This window comes from Colias philodice, chromosome 18 (genome assembly GCF_061535455.1).
Source record: "Colias philodice isolate Cphi_HAF_F1 chromosome 18, ilColPhil1 Martin Lab GWU primary, whole genome shotgun sequence".
Lineage (NCBI taxonomy): Eukaryota > Metazoa > Arthropoda > Insecta > Lepidoptera > Pieridae > Colias > Colias philodice.
This window is the reverse complement of record NC_143103.1, coordinates 6,538,354-6,560,558: the sequence shown is the minus strand read 5'-3', so window position 1 is coordinate 6,560,558 and position 22,205 is coordinate 6,538,354. Positions and strand designations below refer to the sequence as shown.

The 22,205-nt window shown below is 34.4% G+C and overlaps 1 protein-coding gene across 2 annotated transcripts; it reads left to right on the top strand.

Annotated features, from left to right (window-relative positions):
- Positions 1-4,948: 4,948 nt before the first annotated feature.
- On the top strand, positions 4,949-22,091 carry inaF-D (trp-interacting inaF-D). Of its 2 annotated transcripts, none has more exons than XM_089707001.1 (2): positions 4,949-5,467; positions 20,651-22,091. In XM_089707001.1, exons 1-2 carry the CDS (start codon positions 5,164-5,166, stop codon positions 20,839-20,841), a joined length of 495 nt encoding a protein of 164 aa, XP_089563127.1. In that variant the 5' UTR covers positions 4,949-5,163; the 3' UTR covers positions 20,842-22,091. The 2 variants fall into 2 exon arrangements, with proteins under 2 accessions (XP_089563127.1, XP_089563125.1); XM_089706999.1 differs by lacking the exon at positions 4,949-5,467 and adding an exon at positions 11,508-12,390.
- The last annotated feature ends 114 nt before the right edge of the window (positions 22,092-22,205 follow it).

Below are 22,205 nucleotides of genomic sequence, written 5' to 3'. Positions count from 1 at the left end.
AAAATTATTATTATACGAGCATAGAACCTCCACCTTTTTGTTTTAGGATGAAAAAGAAAATAGTTTGACGGGCTTAATAGTGCTTGACAAAGTGGTGACGCCACGTATCGATAAAAATACAATAATTACATATAATATCTACATATCTTTTATGTGTTTATGTTTTAACATTTTGGTAAAATATATTATTTCAGTTTAATTTAAACACGTGCTTATAGATGAAGTTGATTTCGGCGATTATTTTAAAAATGCCACGTACTAATTGCGCAGTATTCGGCTGCTTGAATTCAACTATACCAATTATACCACCAGATGATTTTGTTCAATATGTCGAGAAAATGGATAACATTTTCGTTGCTGCTTTAAGAGGGAACACAAACTGTAAAGTGGCTGAATTAATTTACAACGAATTAAACATAATCAGTTACTTAAAAAAACTGTTCATAGGATTGAGAATATTTTACATTATAAAATTTAACAATAAATTCCGAATTAGTCGTAGACCGTAGTAGACGAAAGTATATTTCAGTAAATAATTTGTTTTTTTTTTCGAATAAAGGCATATTTATGTAATGGTTATTTTAATATCTATACATATAATAAAATCATAGGAAAGTCAAAACTGTTGATTGAATATTTTTTTAAAAGAATACTTGGGACAATAGATACCGAAGCCAAAAATATAGTTAGGCTACAAACTGAAACAATCGATATTTTATTTAACGTGAAGTCATTGACATCACTTTTCTATACTATGTATCTTTGTCATTCAAAATCTGTGGATGTGTCATCCGCTAACTGTATCTACAGACGCTCCGATTTGGTTGGTGCCAACCATATTGGAACCGACATGGCAACCATTCCAACATTGCTACAGATTGTCCGACGGTTGGCCTTCCAACTGTCAGTTGACCATAGAGTAATATGTCAGTTGACCATAGTACGAAGAGAATGGGCTAAATTCTACTATAGAAATAGAGAAAATTACAGTCATATGCGGCTCTTACAACTTATTTTTTAAGGTTTTTAATGTAGCCGCACTGTCAATTTTTTTTAATACTTCTAACATAATAAAATACGCTTGATTTCTGGCATCTCTATTTGCGTAATCTTTGTTACTTAAGTCCCACAAACAGGGAAAGTCTTTATATAGTTCCAGCAATTTTATTAATATGTCACGTTCGGTGACCGTAACTCCCTCGGCGTTCATGTTGACGTCCTACACCGGCGGCGTTGCGGAGCGTCTGTAGATGCTATAAGTGCATCTACAGACGCTCCGATTTGGTTGGTGCCAACCATCCGACCACGACCAAATCGGAAAGTGTAGAGAGCGGTCGGTCCGACATAATTATTATTAATATAGGTTTGACGTGGTCGGATGCGCCAGCAATACCGACCAAACCAACTTCCTATCCGATCCAACCAAATTGGAACGTGTGGAAGCTTTGTTCCGACCAAATCGGCTCATTCCATAGAGTAATATAGGTAATTGGCTCATTCACATTTGCAACGCCGCCGGTGTAGGACATCAACATGAACGCCGAGGGAGTTACGGTCACCGAACGTGACATATTAATAAAATTACTGGAACTATATAAAGACTTTCCCTGTTTGTGGGACTTAAGTAACAAAGATTACGCAAATAGAGATGCCAGAAATCAAGCGTATTTTATTATGTTAGAAGTATTAAAAAAATTGACAGTGCGGCTACATTAAAAACCTTAAAAAATAAGTTATAAGAGCCGCATATGACTGTAATTTTCTCTATTTCTATAGTAGAATTTAGCCCATTCTCTTCGTACTATGGTCAACTGACATATTACTCTATGGTCAACTGACAGTTGGAAGGCCAACCGTCGGACAATCTGTAGCAATGTTGGAATGGTTGCCATGTCGGTTCCAATATGGTTGGCACCAACCAAATCGGAGCGTCTGTAGATGCTTTAAGAGTGGCCGCCAAAAATTGTACATTCAAGAAAAAAAAAATGTCCTTGTCATTTTATATAGCACCAGATTTTTTTATATAGTAATTATGGTAGTTTTTAAATAGTTTCAGCTTCACTATGTTATATTTATCATTATATTAATAATTTAAATTAATTTTGAGTGCCTTTAACAAGCTCAATATTTTTTTTTTGAAATGCTTATTTTCCTTTCCATACTAAAATCATGTGTCCCACTTAGTCATCTCATACTTTGAAGTCACAAAATTATGAAAAAATCTATTGATACCTGTAAAATTTTGGTATTTCTAAATTATTCTGTAAACTTGTGGATAGTTTTAACAAGTTCTAATAAAAATAACATAAAAGAAATTAATATGTATAAAACTCACTTAAAACTATGTCTCACTTTTTTTCACGAATGATACTTCACGCACGGTTACCATAAAATAACACCCTAAATAACTAGATATATCCAAGCCACAAAAATATTTTTAAGTAGGGGCAACACCGATTTACATGTTGGCCTACCTTTAGAAAAAAAAATCGCCATTTTGTTACTGTAAAAGTTGATCGAAAGGTAGTCGGCATTTTTGTCCCAGAACATTTTAATAATTTTGAGTGAGAATTATGCAAGGTAAGAATACAAATTTACTATATTATTTAAATTATGTGTGTAGCTTTAGTGTTCTAGTAACAAATCAAACTATGCGGCGTCTTATTACTACAATACTTTGGCGAATAAAGGCTTTTTAGGTTATGTCCAACCATATTTTTATTCACGAATGATACCATGTGTTACTATTGTGTTACGTAACATCCGTGAGCGGCTCTTATGGGTAGTACTCACTAGAGAATCTAAAGTTAAAAATTTACTTTTTTACATAAAGAGAACCCACTTCAAAAACTATCATGTTTCGAAAGTTAGTAACTTTTTTACTATAATAATTCGTATTCGTAATTAATATCATAAGTTGTGAATGATTCTTGCATTTGTAAGTATTATAGAAATACAAAATTTGAGAAATAAAACTTTTTCTTTAATATTTAAATTTGTTTTATTGAGTTTTAAAGTAATTTAATCAAATAATTTAATTAACAATATAAAACAGAAATGTAAAAAAAATCTCCTGCATTATTAGTTGTAATGTACACTAGGCTTAACAAAATCACGTATGTTACTATCAGTCACGTATGTTACGGTGTGTTACGATTTCACGACTGTTATTGTACAATATTTGGCGGCCATACTCTACTATCGATCCCCCTGAATACCCTCGTAAACACGCTTGATGGGGGGGGGAGCCATTTCGAACATTTTGTATGAAGTTTCCTTACCGTATGTATCTGTATATTGTGACATAACTATAGTCTATATTACAATACTTAATAGATAAATATGAGAAAATTTGCATTTAAATAGTCAAGACAGGACAACGTCTGTCAGCTAGTATCAATATTTTGCTAGTTACCCGCAAAAAGCTTGGAAAAAAACATCTTTCCCTGCCTTGCTCACCGCCGGCTTGTATCGCTCCCTCGAGAGTTTAAATTACTCTTTAATAAAATACTTAATCTAATTCACCCAATATCTAACTGCAATTTTCAAAACAACAGGAATTATATGACTACGATTAGGGACCTAAGTCGGAATACAGTAGGTAAGGCTTGTATACGTTTAGTCTGTGGTAAGGCTATAAGAATAAAATTTTTCGTACATATTTTACAGAAACGCCTTCTAATTCAAATGTGATCAATTTTTATCAACAAAAGTAAAAGGTGGTTTGTTATGGGTTTTCATGCATCCGTGTTCATGAGGGCAATTATTATACGTATATTCATTAAAAATAAATGTTACTCTGATGTAAATAGGACTACTTACGTACATATCAAAATACAACTTTCATATTACACATGATTACACGTATGTATTTCGTATTACCGACTCCCATTAAGCTGTCGTGAAAACTACGGAACTCTACATTGTGTGTGTAGGTACCTACATTTCTTATTCTTAAAAAATAATGAAAAATAACAGACCTTGCGTATTCCGCTTACCATTTTACCACAATCTTTTAAACTCTTCATGAAATGATTCGATGATCTTAAAATTTAAAATAATTTACTGTATTTTATAATTTATAGAATCAATTGTAAATATAAATACATATTTGGAATATAAAATCAACCCTCATGAATTTATGAAACGAGCGCAATTATCAAAGCAGTTATGTAAAATTTACGTCGCGGTCGGAACTATGATACAATATGCTTACTTACCGACCGATTAGTAAACTGTAACGACTTATTACTCAATAATTAATACCGTGGATAATGAACTATGATACCTATTTATATTTAACACGTTATTCGAAATAGAATTATAAACTTTTTTCATTGCGTAGTATTTCTCATATTTACGTAGGATTTCATTTGAAGGATTTCTTCACTCTTGAAGATAAACACCTTATCGGTAATACAATTTAAGTCTAATAATATTATGTGTCGACGACAGACGCCTTAATCAATTGGATCAAAATTGAATGTTACATGTTAGCAATTTGTATAGTGAATATAAATTATGGTTTGTCAAATACAATGAAGACATCAATAAAATGGTTAAAGATTATTATTCTCAGTAATTTTCTTTCCAAAGTTGTTTAGATTCTGGACAAAAAATCTAAATAACTTAGTTAAAATTATAATAGATAATATTTGTATACGTAGTATATTATTATTAGTCTGTGATAATATCAAGTGAGTACTGAGTAGACATCCTAGCTATAAGTATCGACGATTTCCAAAAAGTTTATTTTGGCCAGATAGCATTTATAAACAAGCCGGAGATAAAATTTTAATAACTTTCAAACTAAATCTATTTTGATATTTCCGCAATATGAATGATTTGCCTATGACGGACTATAGTAACTATCTTCGGCAAGATAATATAAAATTTAATACGTCTTGTAGCATTCGTAAATCCATGACGTGTGTGGACTGTATAGTTAATCGGTTTAGATCGAGAGCAGGCCGCGCGCGGAGCGTGGTCGCCGTCCGCCACACTCGCTCTGCTCATCCGCGAATCACCACACGCCGCCACTAATATTTGTAACTCCACCGGGAGTTGCATTTTATGCGGGATGCTGTAAATTACGTACAACTTATAAGCATTCAAATAATGATAATTTTAGAGCTATGAGAGCGAGGGGATGAATAGGTAGCGATGTCGGCTACTCAAGCCGAAGAAGAGAGTGCCGTGGAGGAGGTCGCGGTCGGTGCCATTGGCTCGGCACCCGCTCGAAACACGTACCGCGAAAAAAGTGCTAGTACTGTTGTTCGCGTGCTAACTGTTTTCGCATATCTCTTCTCAGTGTCCTTTGCTGCAATACTCCTCTCCGTGTACTATATATGCGTGTGGAAGTCTCCAGAATTAACGGAAGCCCAAGGACAAGTAAGCGCAAGACGCGCTGATGACTTTGATTATCGCCCAACGTTCACGGGCGACAACGAGACGTTCAATTTCACGGGTATGAATTATTTATTAGTCATCCTCCCTCTATGTCTCCTTCTATTAAAGCATTTTTTTCCAATCATTATAAAATAAGGTTGAAATTTTTTATCTTCAATCCATTATGCAAAGTCGAATGCCTACAAGTCGCTATCACGCTTTCTCCTTAATTGACAAGCGTATTTTTATAAAGTTTCATACGTAGAGGCCTTAGGGTGCTTTACCACCAGAGATATACTATGCTACGGTGCTGTGGATTCGATTGCTATACACCAATCATATTCATTAATGCACAAAGCGTAGCACTGATGGAAACGGTCTCAGCTAAGATATGGTTTTATGTAGAAGGATGTGTGCTATGTGCAAAGCGGAGCCTTCTACCGAGACATCGCATAGCTCGAACTGCGCATCTTCATAGCACATATCTTACTCGCCGCTGTACATAGCCACAGAATAATTACTAGTAGCTAGGTACATAGCGTAGTATTGGTGGAAACGGGCAAATAGTTTCAAAGCATGGCTATTACATTTTCGTAGCATAGAGCCTACATAGCACATCTCTGGCGGAAAAGCACCCTTATCTTCAATCAATCATACCACCAATATACCTGAAATATTTTGATTAACTATTAGATTTCCTCCGACTCTCTAGAATTTCTATTACGAATGTTGTAATATTAGATACCTAGTGTGTTTTCACTTTCAATCTAAATCTCTATTGGTCCGGGAGCCAGCAGCAGATTTTATGACCAAGTTCCTCTCAAGCGGTAATTAGTAAAATGCATCAAAGTATAGTATTATGAAGCCTCGTGAACGTCAGCTGGAGCTCGGTTGGGGGGAAGAGCGGTTGTAGCCTCCCGTATCAGCTGACGGTTTTTCCACCAAGATACAGCCAGCTGACATATATATTTATCCACAGTTACATATAAGCTATAATCAGGTAAATTTTTGTTTGAGAGGAAATAACGGAAAATAAATTTTTCTTTAAATTTAACTTTCATGTTCGAGACACCAGCTGACGTATACCATGTTGTAACCAGCTGACTATTTTTTTTCGTTGAGGTATTGGGTTAGCTACAATTTGACAAATTTTTAGCTGAGAGGAAATGAATGAATGAATGTATTTTTTTTTTCCTATGTGCGTGGGAGGCTACAACCGCTCACCCCCCCAACCGAGCGCCAGCTGACGTTCACGAGGCTTTATAATACTATACTCTCATGCGTCTGACGAATTATCTCTTGAGAGGAAATAGTTAACCAAAATTGCACCTGGCTCCCTAACCATATAGGGCTATGTTGCCTGTGCTAATATTATTTAACCCTATAACTTCATGTCATGTTCATTACCACTCATACCTACTGTTCATATTCAACTAGTACTTGAACTACCATCAATACAAAATTATAAATTTAGCGTAGAGTCCATTTATCCTCAATTGACATGAATGGAAATAATACTGTAGACTACACAAGTAAACTGCGTAGTTTCAAATCAAAGTATGTAAAATGTACACACGATTTATTATCTATGTACATATTTTCATTGTATATGTCGTGGCCATATCGTAGATTTGCTAATTTCATGAAATGGCCAATTTAGTTTAGCCAGATCGTTAAATCGTCAACGTTTCACGATTTGGTCATCCACAATTGGCCAGATCGTCGATTTGGCCAAACGTGGATGGCCATGTCACGAAATGCGACCATTTTTGTTTCTTTTTTAAAAAGCGATTCGCTTCTGGCACTCGCCGGCCCCTGCCGCGGCACGGTCGCTTTGCTCGCTCTAACCTAACCTAACTGTTTTCTATTGAAAAAACCATTCGCTTCTGGTATTCGCCGGCGCTACCGCGGCACTAACTTAAATGACAATAAACAAGTTCTTAAAATATTCTGAATTTTTTAATGTTTTATGGACTCTCTAAGATATTTTATACGATCTGGCCAAATGTCGATGACCAAATCGTGAAACGTTGACGATTTAACGATCTGATAAAACTATGTTGGCCATTTCATGAAATGAGCAAATCTACGATATGGCCACGACATATATATAACCACAAGAAAATTAAAATAATTATTTTCATCTGCATAATATGTACCGAAAAGGTCTCAATCAAGATAAAATGGTGTAAGGGCGGCCGTACACAGACCGCTTCAAGCAGTTGAGACCGACGGCTTGAAGCCGCAACCGCGCGGTTGGCGGTTTGTAGCGACAGCTCAAGCAGTCAACGACCGACCGCTTGAGCAGTCCGTGTACGTCGCTCAGCCGTTAACCGCTCTGAACTTCGAAATAATATCAATTTGAAAATCCTACCAGTAGGATATACATATACCTCTATTATGTAATGTCATTCTACTGAGAAGAAAAAAAACACTTATAAGGATTATGTTCAGTTTCAGGGAAGATACTTTGTATATTAATTCTGTACTCACCCCAAATGCTATAATTACATAATACATATATCATTATATAACGTATCATAATATAATTAACGCTTAGATTGAAAGTAGGTATCGCTAAGGCCTAAGTAAGAACATTTTTTATTTATATGTACCTACCAATTAGTCACAACAATTAAAATTATTATGTAACGTAATAATAGTTAGTGATTGTTACTCTGATTAACGCTTAACATGGATTCAATAAGTAGGTACTTGAGCGGATAGTATCTGTCAACTGTGCGGATAATTCGTAATAATATCCAATGTTTGTAGAGTGTGGGTGTAGTTTGGACGCGAGGGGTTTTCTGTAATCCAATTAGCTAACCCAATTGTGTCGAACTGAACATCAATTACATTCTTGTATTAATTGTTGCTATACTTGTTCATTTGCTTATACAATCAAAAATAATACGCCAAGAGACACTTCAGGTCAATAACGGTGGAATTATTTTTTCGGGATATTATAAACATTGGACAATACATTGTACAAGTTTCATACAAGTCATATATTAATTAAGTTGCATTAGATTATATCATAAAAATAACTATCGCACATCCCAATCTTTATTTTTTACGAGTAATTTTTCTTTGGATTGAACCTAAACTAGTATTTAGTTCAACATTATCTTAGATTTTCTGTTGCGTAGGTAAACAAAATAACGACTTGTTTATTTTTATCATACGCTACGAAATGGCTACGACACTTGTAGCACTACAAAAAGTCCATTTAGCGCTTTTTGTGAAAGCTCGATTATTCGATAACTTCAGTTTACAACTACTACATAATATATCAACGAACTGCAACGTACAATTTTTAGGATGATAAATCTGTACGGTAGTCGGTACTTATTATCTTAGCTTAGCATATCTTTTTTTTAAATACTTGGAGCGCGGCGTGATCTACAATCGATATCGAAGCTAAATATATAGTTTTTAGAATTATTGTTTGTTTGTCTGTATGTCCGGGCTCAGCAGCATCAGCATTCACCTAAAATGAGACCTAAATTGAGAAAAAATTAACGTTGAAATGAGATGTTATAAATGAGAAATTTTCAATTTATTCTACTCAAGTCGTACTATTATTCCCCAGGCACAAAAGTCACATTACCCTTGCGACGTGAAAGTAAGACAAACGTAAAAGTATAGTAATAGCACAGATAATATTAATAGTATTATAGTTAGCGTTAGCTACAGTTAAGTAGGTATTCTGTGGTATAGTTATTAGCACAGTCTAAAAAATGGTAAAGATTTGGATGAATCAAAGATTCAGCACTTTTACTGTGGTTTCAGTTAGAAATTTTAAAATTTGGATCATAATTTTTGTTTTTCTATTAATTAAAATATTTACATACCAATTACTTAATTTTATCTTTAATTTATTACTTAAGCTTTCAAGTTTTAGCTGATCAAAGCAAGGTTGCGTGTCGCTTTTTGTGCTATTGATCCCCAGGGTAAAGGAATTCCTAATAATTTATAGATAGATAGGTAGTTAGGTAATAAATTAACAAAATGTAAATAATATATTTTAATAATAGTAATACAATTAACATTTTGAATTTAGTGTATCAAATCATTCATGAACTAAGTATAATAAATTAATGTTATATGGGTACCTACATTATTAGTACCTAGATCGATGCATCAGAAAAATATCACAAATAAATCGTTTCTTGGGTGGTTAATTTAACATACCTTCTTAAAAAAAATTAAGTCACAATATGGAAATTAAACCAATCCTGTCACCAAAAAATAGGGTCTCGTGTTGCAAAAGTACCGGTCAAATGTGGCTACTTGACCACATTTTTTTACGTTTTCTTAGCTAACTTATTTATGTTAAACTTTTATTAACATTTTATGATTTGTTCATGTCATGAATGATTTCATCATTCACTTTTACTAGGTATTTCTTTAAAATATATTGAATCTGACATTATTTACAAATAAACGTAATACAGGTCAAGTTGACACTGATGTGGTATCTTGACCTTGCACATCAGTTTTCATAGGTAGATGCTTAACATTCTTGTTTTAGGCTAAGTTGCTATTACTTTTTAATTCTTCGACTTTTTAAATATTGCAGCCCGAAGCTTTACAATAAACTGTTAGGCTCTGGCTACCTGGTCAAGTTGCCACGGGATTTGTAATGATTTCATACAAAGCATTACATGTCGGATAGGGTTGTCACAAACAAGACACAAATTTTAATGAACTATTTATTTATTAAACTAAATTTAATACATATGTATATGTATATTACTTAATACTTATAGGTATTTATTAATAGGTAAGGAAACATTTATTTTTCATTAGAAATATGCTAAATCGTTGTCATCAAAGAGAGTATAAGTATCTGGATTGTCCGAAATTTGCAGCAAATTTATTGATTTTACTATGCAAAACTCGAAACAGATAAAAAAAGGAAAAAATGCAGTCACGTTATTTTTTGTGTCAACCCTAGGCGTAGGTCAAGTTGCCACGCAGCGGTCAATGGCAACTTGACCTAACCTGAGGCATCAATGCCCAAGCAAATATTTCGACAGATGAGCCTAAAGTTGGATAGTTCCCACTGTAAAATCAATCTCTAGGGTTTATTACACAACATATCAAAACTGTACTCACCTGAGATGTGCAGTTTAAGCTCTACAAACATAATAATACTGACACCGGCAAAAGATCCTTAGTCACAGTCACACTTCGATACGTTATATTGCGAGAACCAACAGCGTTACCGCTTTAAAATTAAAATATGTTGCCAATTAATATTTTAAAAACCTACCAACATCGATACGTTAGGTCAATTTGCTTTCAATTCTACAAAATTTGATATTTTGTTGTTAAACGGAAGGTGTGGTCAAGTTGCCAAGTAAAGGTCAAGTAGCCACATTTGACGGTAGGTACTGTATTAATTTTGATTTCTATAATAATTTTAGAACTGTTTATAATTTCATGACAAATTTGTCATAATATACACTTAGTCAATATATATAATATACAGTAGGTGTAAGTTAAAGATTAAACTCGCATCCTACTGTAACACTGTTTTCTGTAATGTGAATGCTAATCTTAAAAACTACGCAATCGATTTTGATGCGGCTTTTCTAAATGATAAGAGTGGTTTTCGAGGAAAGTTTTGTCATATAATTTGTTAAGTTTAAATCAAAAGGGGTGAAACTGCTGGGGGTTAGAAATTCAAAAATCTTTTTTTTAATGAGAAAAAGAACTTATAAACACCAAGAATTAATAATTAAATCTATTCTAATATCTTACTAAAATTAAATCTTTATAGTTACCAACTTGATTTTAAATTAAATATTACAACCAACTCAACTTTTAATACTCTTTCGTTGTCTCTTTATTTAAATGAGTTTTAAATAAAATTATAGGTTCAAGTAATACCTATACCTAGGTACCGAATATAAATAACCTACTGTTAGAAGTGTTTTACTTACTAAATGTATCTACTAAGAAAACTATATGATCCTAAATGGCGTAGGTAGCGTTAGACGTTGCAAATTTCATTTGCGAAATTTTATTGATCAAAGTGGTTGTATGCGGAGGCGGAGGCAGAGGCGCGCGCCTAGCCGCCCGCCCGGCCGCCGCCGCGCTTGTCACATGTCGCGAGCCTGTCACACGCTTCCACAATACTTGTCACTAATAACGCGACGAGCTTTGCCAAATTAACATTGTTTGCACATTGTTATACGCCGGCCCTTCTCGACACAAATAACCTCCCGTTTACCGAAACATCCGACAGCCTGTTAATGTTCACTCGCGCTACATAACGCCTTACCAATTGAAGATATCAAAAAATATGCTAAACTATATTTACATTTCGTTGATTCTACACAAACACAGAAGTAATTGATAAAAACGATAAGTACAACGAACAACTACTCATAACAAACGTAACACGATCGGGAGACTACGTCAGTAACTGGAATAGATCTCATATTAACGTGAGCGTGAAATTAAAGGATAAACAAATGAAGACTGAAGCGTGCGCCATAATAATGAAACAACAGTCGGCATCAGGAGGTGTCAAGCTGCAGACACGGGCGGCGTGACCCGGCGAAAGGGCCCGGTCGAGGCGCATCGGCCGAACTGGGGCATATCGATAAGTGTGCCCTAGTTACCCGGTTTTGTGAGGACGGCAAAGTCGTGGTGCATTTTGGACGAGAGCGTCGCCGGTGATGTCGGCCAAATCGTACACAACGGGAAGCATGCGTTCGTGCGCGGGCTCCGTCCGGCTGGGGACGGCTGCCGGCCACGAGGTGGTGCTGGACGCGCTCTACGACAGGAAGCGAGACAAGAAAAGTGTCCGCGTGCTCACCGTCATCATTTACGTGTTCTGCGTGTCGCTCGCCGCCATCATGCTGTCCCTCTACTACGTGTTCTTCTGGGAGCCCAAGGACGCGCAATACGCGCAGCGCAAGGTGTCAAATACAGTAACGCAGCCACCCAGCACCACACCAATGCCCATATGCTTTATGACCCACACTGGTAGGTTACACCAACACGCTTACTTGACTTATCTCTCTTTATATTGGATTTTTAGTAAACCAAATTCGGTATTCAAACATTTTTAACAAGAACCTAATACTAAACCCAATCTATACTTAACATCAATTGTAAATATTATCTACACTTGTACTCTTAGATATAACATTTGCACATTTTGTAGGTTCACCATACCATGTATAGTTGTTATAGTTTTATTGAAATACATTCATGAGTGTGCTTTCTTATAGATGTAAAAGTAGTTTGTTCCATGCGTTTGCTTACATAGTTAGTACACCATGTGATTTTACATTGTTATAGGTAGTTAGTATTGCACGCCTCATAAGCGAAGCCACAGACCATGTATCAAGATAGACTAAGCGAGTGTATGTACTTCCCGTGTCCAAACTAAGATTATGAAACTTACTTGACGCTGGCCTACACTCAGTCCGCGCTTGCAGTTCGCCAAGGAAAGACGTGAAGCTGAATAAAGTAAAATGCCGAATTACGCCGTTATAAACTGTAGAAACTCCACAGCTGTGAGTGGCCGAGTTAGCAGAGATGTTTCCTTCCACCGGTAAGTAATTTTCTAATCAGAATATGCACTATTTATTTTAAAATCAAATAAAGAATATCTGTGGAAAACGATCGTGACGAACACGGATACCAAATCATACGAAATGATTCGGAATACATTGCGGCTTTTACTTGGCACGGTAAAGATCGAGTCGTATGATAACAAGCAATGAATAGCGTCTTCTCATTTTTCTGTTCTCATTTTTCTGTCCAATTTTGTGGTTAGTGATGTTCATTTGATGCAACAGTTCTCGATTCTAATCGATTTTATAATCGAACAGAAAAATGATAATTTGAAGGAGCAATTTTTCAGAAAAAAAGGCATAGATTTTTTTTGTCATTTAATACGACTTGACCTAGAACTTTTAAGTATTTTAATACAAAGGTACTAAAAATAAATATTATGACATGGACGCCATTAGTTAAAGTGTCATCTTGGGAGTTTTTTAAGAAAACTCCTTATTGCTTAGACTATGTTTGTTTTTTCAGTTTTCCAAGTAACCCGAACATAAAAGAAAAATGGATTGATGCAACGGGACATAAAGATTGATTGATTGACAGTTTCATTACTTTCTTTCGATGGCCTCTCTAGTACGTAGTACACGGTAACTGAATGGGCATATGTAAGAAAAAGCTAAAACACATTAGTTTACTTGTTAGAATATTAAAAGGTTTATAAATTTATTTTATCGTTCCTCTGTCTATGGTAATTATCATTTTTCTGTCTTGAATCGATTTAGTAATCGATTACGATTCATTTATTTAATTACCTCTTAGACATAGATCTAGTTTGATCTGATTTCTTTCGATTTACTTCGATGGGATAGGACGATACTAGAATCGCCGCGCGAGTGGCGTCCTAATCGATTTAGCGTAAAATGAAATTACCATCACTAAAAAGCGCTCGTGACGTCATAACGCGTCAAGGTCAGTACAAAAAATATGACACGCTTGGTTTTCATACAGATCGCGGTACTTGCGTAGTCTATCTATGTCTGTGAGCGAAGCGTTGAGGTGGGTACTACTGTCACTTCGCGCAAAACATCTGATTTTTCAAACTTAAAATGTCTTTATGTATCATACATTGCACTTGTAAGATAATACATACACACACATATTAAGAAAAAACACTATTTTTAACGTTCATGATATTTTTGATGTCATTTTTGTTATTTAAACTAGTTAAAAAACAGTTTAAAAAAGTTCTGTCTTGGACGTCCGTGTGTCTGTATGTGCGGATCCTTTTTCTTGTTAACACGATAGCGACCGAAATACTTTACTAATCGAGTCTTTTTTTTTTCTCTTACGCTTGAGTATGCTCAGGAATAGAACCCTTTCATTTTTCAGGGTCTGATTCGATGTGGTTTAATTGTTATTAAATAAACAAAAATAATAATTAATAAATATTTATTAAAAAAAAATTATGAGGCGTGCACTTTTGGATTTTCCAAATTATTTTGTTTTACTTCTTGTTATCTTCTCATTTTTTAAATATTAATGAGAAGGCTGAAAAGACGTTTTGGGAATTAAGTAATCAGAGACGCTAAGAAATTACTTTTATTTTTATAACCATTTTATGGCATTTCATTATAGATATTTAAGTGCTTTAGGTTACTGCAAAAACAATTTAACAGCAAAACGCGTAGTATTTACGACACGATCATTCACCATAGACCATTAAAACGTAATAACAGCCCATTATAAAACAACGTCTTTCATCTTTTCATTCAGCGTGGCGTTAGAATAAGCAGTTATTTTAGAAAATATTTGTATAAAAAAAAGGATTTTTATCATTTTATATCTAATAATATCCCTTGATTTTTATATAAATACTTTAAATGTACCTAATACTCATGCCCTATATCTTGATGCTTGTAACTTGTTCTTTCGACATACTTCTTTTGCATAGTAATGAATCATACCTCGTTAGTCCCATTCTTAGTCTAATTTCGTAACGTATCAAATAACCAGCTCAGTTTAAATTAGGCTTAAAGCATAAGATATCCAAATTAGAACAAAGATTTTGCATTGTTTTTTTTTACTTCTTTAAATTTTTTCTAGTGATGTGGTGATAGATCACATATAGGTAGTTAGGTACTTACCTACCTACCAACATACTTAATTTGGTGAGGTTTCTTTGAGTGAGTTTGTTTTCTGGACTTTTTACTTGAGCTATATATTCTATTTAAAAAGCAATTAATTGTAATTTTAATTACTGAGTAAATTGCAATGGGAGTCAGACAAAGTCCTGGGCCCCTTTCCCGAGGGCCTAATTGGGTGTGCGTTTAAGCATTCTCTACTTAAATCAAAATTATTAATATTGTTTAAAAAAACCTTTAAAAACACGCTAAAACTTACGAAACATGCGAAAATAAACGTACGAATATATAAACGTTATATATTATGTATATAATATGTACTAAGTTGTCACCGATCCTTGAGAAGTACACAAAGTTTGAATTACTTACCTATATCTGTCCGTTTAGAGTGGGCCAAAATCGAGTCTAAAGGAGTCGGTTACATAAAAACATACAGGTGGAGCTAATAAAAGCGCGTAAAAAAATACTTACATAATATTAACTATTTGATAATCTGAAGACTGTTAATATACGCGAGTTGATATTACCCGCGAAATCGATAAGTTTTTGTGCATAGAACACATCGAAATATCAAGTGAGGTTCATGAGCAACAGTGGTTATTCATTGGATTTCATAATTGAAAACCTACATTATCAATCTAATCACAAATGGTAAAGCCAAAGATAACTTTTTGTATGGGTAGGTACTATGTTAGGGGGCGTCCATAAATTATGTAAAACTCGGTTTTACTCAAGTAAATGAAATGCTACTCAGTTAGAATTATATATAAATATTTGTATGTTATCTGTGTGATTAACGTTTGCTAATTTTTACACAATTTTTCATTTTATAATACACTTATCGCTCGTCGCAATTATTCAAAACCGTGATGAAGTTAGAATCAATCTCACCTTACTCTACTGTAACTTATTTTAATACAGCTGATATTTGGTATTACTAATATCGTTCAATAAACGTTTGATACCGTGCAACCAGCAAGTCTGTAGTAATAATTCTAAATATAGCTGTTTCGGCAGTTGCAATAACCAATACTCGGCTATTCACTGATCATGTTTATGGGTTATAAATCACTAACGAATCCGCTGGAATTATTTCCACATGCTATTTCCAACAGCGTGTTCATTTACATATCTACTTTTCCTTCTATACAAACTAAAAAAAAACTTTAGAAGTTAAAGGCAAATCAATTAGGTATAAGATTATTTTTGTTCTTCACTTTCTAAAAAAATCTGAAAGGAGAGTGTTCAGGAAATGGGTAGGTAATGATTTTGAATGTTTGAAATTAAAAAATATTTGAAATTGAAATTAAAAAATCCATCATTAATAACTTCGTGGTACTTATAGGTGGTGGTATAGGTACGAAACTATCAACGCCAACGAAAGCTTTTTTAATACGGATTATCTTTGTACAAATAGGGCTTCTAAATAAATCCTCAATTAAACAATAATTGTTGTTTATATGTATAATTAGGGATGTAATTTTAATCGTTTTACTACTTGAACTACTAAAGGAAGTTGAAATATAACTATAGGTACCTACTTTTTAGCGTATAAATTTTTTTATGTCTGAATAATAATTATTACCTATGTTATATACTTAGTTACTATTTTGAATTTTAAGCAACTTTCCTTTTTTCGATAGCGAAATAAACGCGGCCCATAGGAGACCGGTACCATAGAGAGAACCTTAGGAGAGAACCAAGTCGAGCGGCCGCACGCGGCGTGACCGACGCGGACGTTGCGTGCGTGCGAACGTACATGAAATGGCCAAGCGCTCCGCGTACGTATGCAATTTGCAAACGGCTGCGGCGCGATGTACCCTTATCGAAGATAACATACTTCTCTCTTTTTACTATGGTAACATAGCCCTTTAAACAGAGCGGATTAAACGCTCGGCATATTGTTGAATGACTAACGCGTTAATTGAATGACAACAGAATTATTTTTTCCAAACGTCCACATGAGGACGGTTCCGACTTCCGAGGCGACGGAGCCCCGCAACGCGGGCCTTCTACCTCCTACTCCTGAAGACGCTAGTCATTCAATCAAATAGCAAATTCAACCAGATGACTGCGACATATATATATTATTACTCGTTAGATTGACTTCAAACTTCAAAAAGCAAGTATAAACAAACTTTTTCTTCTTCACTAACTACATTACAATTTATTTCGCCTCTAATAAATCAAGGTAAAAAGAGCGCGAGATCGTATATTTAGTTTTCTCTAAATATTTACAAGACCTCGTTTTTCCATACTAACACGTAAATAATTGTCGGCTAAAGGCCGCTGCATACGTGACGGGATTTTACCCGGACGGGACGTGACGGGAAGTTTTGGAAACATCGTTGCATACAAAATGTATCCAAATACGTATATGTCACGGGAACATCGACGGGACGGGAACGTGGACGGGAAAAATATCGTCGCCGACGATGTTTAGCACGTCCCCGTCCCGTCCCGTCCCGCACGTGCCCCGTCCCGTCCGTGATTTCGCTACGTATGCACAGTCGCTCCGTTCGTGCCGGAGAGATTAATAGTGACGCCTTCCAAGTATCGAAAATGGACGACGAAAAACTGATCGAATGTGTACGCTCTTATCCAGCGTTGTATAATTTAGCGAACCCACAATATTTAAATACAAAATATGGCAATTTTACGCCATAAATAATTTTTAATTTTACGCCATAAATAATTTTTATAAAAATTATTTATGGCGTAAAATTGCTGTGAAATTGTCATACAGTGAAAACGGTAAGTGTTATTTAATGAATATATTGTGGTATTCCTAACTATACTTAGTCCTTTTCACCTATGATGATTCCTGTGACACTTCATCGTGTTCTGAATTACGTATTTTATGTTTAAAATGCCAAAATAATTTTAGTGCATAATATTTTTGTTTTATGGCGGCATTATTACCAAAAATATAAAAATGAAATATCTTAAGCTTATAAAACAAAAACAGTATTGTTTAGTTTAAATTCAAATTCAAATTTTTTATTTGCAGAATGTAGATTACAAAGATGTTAATGTTTTCTTGACGGTCGTAGCTTCTTCGTCATCTAGAGCAATAGCAATTAAAGCCAATTCTTGAATTGAAAAATCCATCTTTCGTTGTTCACAACACTAGCACGTTAGATCAGAATCACGTCACGGTGCGTATGCGTTTGCTCCACGTTCCCGTTGTGAACGAGGCAATCACGTGCCCGTCCCGCTCACGTCCCGTCCGAGGTATTTTCCCGTCACGTATGCAGCGGCCTTTACTTGGACAATTCATTTTATGTGAGTAAAATTGACTAGGTACTGATTATTATATGGTCGGTACATGGTTGGTACATAACCATAATAATCAGTCAGTCAGTCACAAACATATATAGTTACACTGATTCCTTATTTTTATAGTTATAGCTTCAAAGCAAAAAAAAATAAACTAGATAAGTATTATATACTATTATCAAAGGAACGTATAGTCTCAATTAAAAAACTAATAACATCATCGGAGTTAAGTTATTTTCAAAATTACCTTATTCGTAATTTGAAAATGTTTGACCAACACTTTACACTGAAATTAAAATATAACTAATTAAAAAACATATACAATTATTTATAGAACAAAACTGCATTTTATTTAAAACTAAAACAATATTGTTACTATTTTTTATAATGGTTAGTTCACGGTAGATACTTTTAACAGCTTTCAACTTTTTTGAGGTTAATCCCTATTAACCTTTAGTACTCTAATCTATTCTTCTAACTAAGCATCTGTGCTAAGCATACTTGAAAATACTTAACCTATAAACAGCAACAAAGGCAAGCATACTTCAAATGTAGGTAGGTACATACTAAATCTTTTGTTAGCGGCACATCATTATTTATGAATTTATGATAGATCGTCCCGACTTCGTTCGGGTGCTTAGCCATTTTTTTGGAACTAAGTACATAATAAAACTTTAGGCTGTTAGAAAGAAAATTTCTAATGGAAGCAAATCCGAATAATGATGATAATTTTTTAAAGTTTTCTTCGCTAAGAAATTCTGAGTTGAAGCAATTTACTTATTAAAGAAACTGTTGATGTTTGTTTAATGTTCCATTTTGTAACATAACTAATCCTGGGAAGTTCAAAAATTACTATATTGTTATTCATAACGTTAAACAAACACGTAATAACTGCAGAATTCAATTTTGTGACATACCTATGTGATTGGTATCACAAATGTCCCGCGTCGCAACAATTGAGATATTATACGTAGTAACAGGGCCGCGCCGACCCCCGGCAGCGCCTGTGTGCGAAACCTATGAAGCGCCTCTTTTTTTATAAAAATTCAATGCGCACCTTACACACACACACTTTCAATCAAATGATTGTTCATTTGTTTTGTTTTGCCTCGATATCTCGAGATATCTCGATAACTATGCACGATACAGTAAAAATGGACAGGACTTAATTGTAGAGCATTAAAAAAGGAACAAAAAGTGTCTTATAAGTGATTTCCGAATTTCATCGGATAGCCGAGTTATTGCCGAAAAACCAATTTTACCCCTTTTTTCAAGATGGCGACGAAAGCTCATAGGAAATCTTGGTCGAAAAACTTAAGTTAAGCTTTTCTAGGTATCCCCTACAACATATCAAAAAAATAGATGCGCAAATTCACTTTCTTTTATTTGCCTTTTTTTCGGACGAAATGAGTGGACTAATTTCATACTCATACAAACTCGGCGCCTCTACGGTTTAAAAAAACTAGTACTTTTTCTCTTGTTCAAAGAACTGCCGCCGTTGAGCGTAACGTTGAGCTCGTAAGGAATGTAAACTAAAACCCTAAACGTAAAATGAAACCATAAACGTGAATAATAATAAACATTAAATATTGAGAGACTTGTTCAATAAGCGTTATAGACGTTTTGTTGTTTACTAGGCCTATATTGCGCCTATTGTACCTACTTACTTGTCGATACTCCACTACAAAAAACAATCATATAGGTAACAAAAATAATTTAGGTGGCAGTGGCGGCGCGGCGCCCCTATTGTCTTGGCGCCTGTGTGCGCCGCACACTTCGCACACAGGGGCGGCTCGGCCCTGCGTAGTAATATCAATGGTCGCAACGGGTTGTTATCTACAAAGGGTTAAATTTTACCTGTATAAATGTTGGTAATACACCAAAGATATTACGGATATTACTGTTTTGTGTTGGACAAAATTGAATAAACAATATTTTACAATAAAATAAAATTATTTTCAGTCTTCTTTATTTTACGCTTCTTGTCTTCACTACTACTTCATTATTACGTACCTATTGCAAATTTTTAAGTTGAATGGATCCTTATATAAAAGTATGGATTTTAGATAATCTATGCTGTTCTAGTGCCTCAGCGCAGCGAGGCAACTGCGAGGTAACTATTAGACGCACGAAATTCAAATACATATTGTTAATTTTTACCCGAAATTGGTAAAGAGTAAAGACGATTATCGTTAGGGTGTGAAGATTCGATAGACCATACATAAACATACCTACAGTCTATGAATTTAGACTGAGTTTAAACAATGTAAATACTGAAAGATTTTTAACTACTTTATCATTGTTTGCAGGACGAAGCAATACCTCAGTGAACGAATATATCGCTCAATCAACAATTGAAAACATCACCAGTTTTATGAATACAAATGAATCGTTATCATCTACAGAAGATTGGTTATCCAATGCTACCGCAACCTCGATGCAAGACAATTCAACAACGTACGACGATTCGGACTCCCTACACATAAATAACGTTACATGACGTTGATATTAGGCACCAACTCAAATTGAAATACCGAAAGGTCTCCGATGAATTGAGATGGCAATTAGTTGAATGCCTTCTCCGACCATCCAGGTTTTTAATTTCAAAGTTAGATATATGATTAATGTTTACAGTTATTAATTGTAGATAAGCCTACTTTAAAAACATTTATAGGCAATGATAATTATTTTTTGTACCGTATATTTAATGGAAGGTCTGCGCATGCGGTTGTTGAATTAAGTACGTGACATAGTTTATGTTAGTCTTGTGAACGAGTGAATTATGTATAAATGATCCAAATTTAAGCATGTTGATGAATATTGTTTAGAGATAGCAAAAATATATAGGTACATATATAATATATATCTAGAATTTGATTCTATGTTAAAATTTTGTTATTTGTACTGGATATTGTAAAATTAGATAGTTATTTACTATAAAGTTTTCAAATAAAGAACACATCCATTCTAGCTAGGTATTGCTTTAATTTGTGAAATTAAAAAGAAATATGTTAAAAACTTTAAGCTTTCGTTCGTGAAAGTACTTTTGAAGTTTTAAAATATATAGATCTAGGCATATTAGAGGAACACAATAATTATTTTTATAAAAAAATACTTTAATTTATATACACTTACCTACGCAACTGCCTTATATGTTATTCATTTTTTTGCTGTATGTTAATAAGAATTCAATCTCAGTCATTTCAAGTCCTCTTTATTGTAAGTCATTTTCTTTCTTCACTATACCAAAGATAACATTTAAAAGACCAGTAAAGAATATATCTGTTTACCAATTTAAATCCAAACAGAAGTACAGCCCTACTTAGTCTCATGAAGTCACAAGGGGTAAATGGATTAAATATTACATCAAATGGTTACATAAATTCTCGGTAAAGGATAAAGTTCTTATCGCTGCCTACTCTCTTATTACCTAGTCAGAAGACAATCTCATTACGTGTGTATGTTATAGCGAAATAAAGGTAACTACCCATTTCGACTCCAGCCAAGAGTTTATCATCCCTCCATATTATGTAACCAACACATGTCAGCCTTTATATGTAGGATGGGAATCTTTTGCATTGAAAGCGTCGTCTACTTTAAGTGTTGTCACTCGCATATTTTGTGATGCCAACATTCAGGCATTTGATATTTTTCATTAATAACGGTGCTATTTTCACTTGTACGTAACTCATTAAAGCATTGTGTGAAAATTATCATTTGCCAAAACTGTGTAATAAACATTTTATGTTACTCACGTGGTTTTAATTCTTTATCCTTTTTCAAGTAGGGAAAGCTTATCATTGTAGATTATTTATGAGTATTACATATCAATTAATTAGGTTTCTTTTCCAAATTCTATGAAGT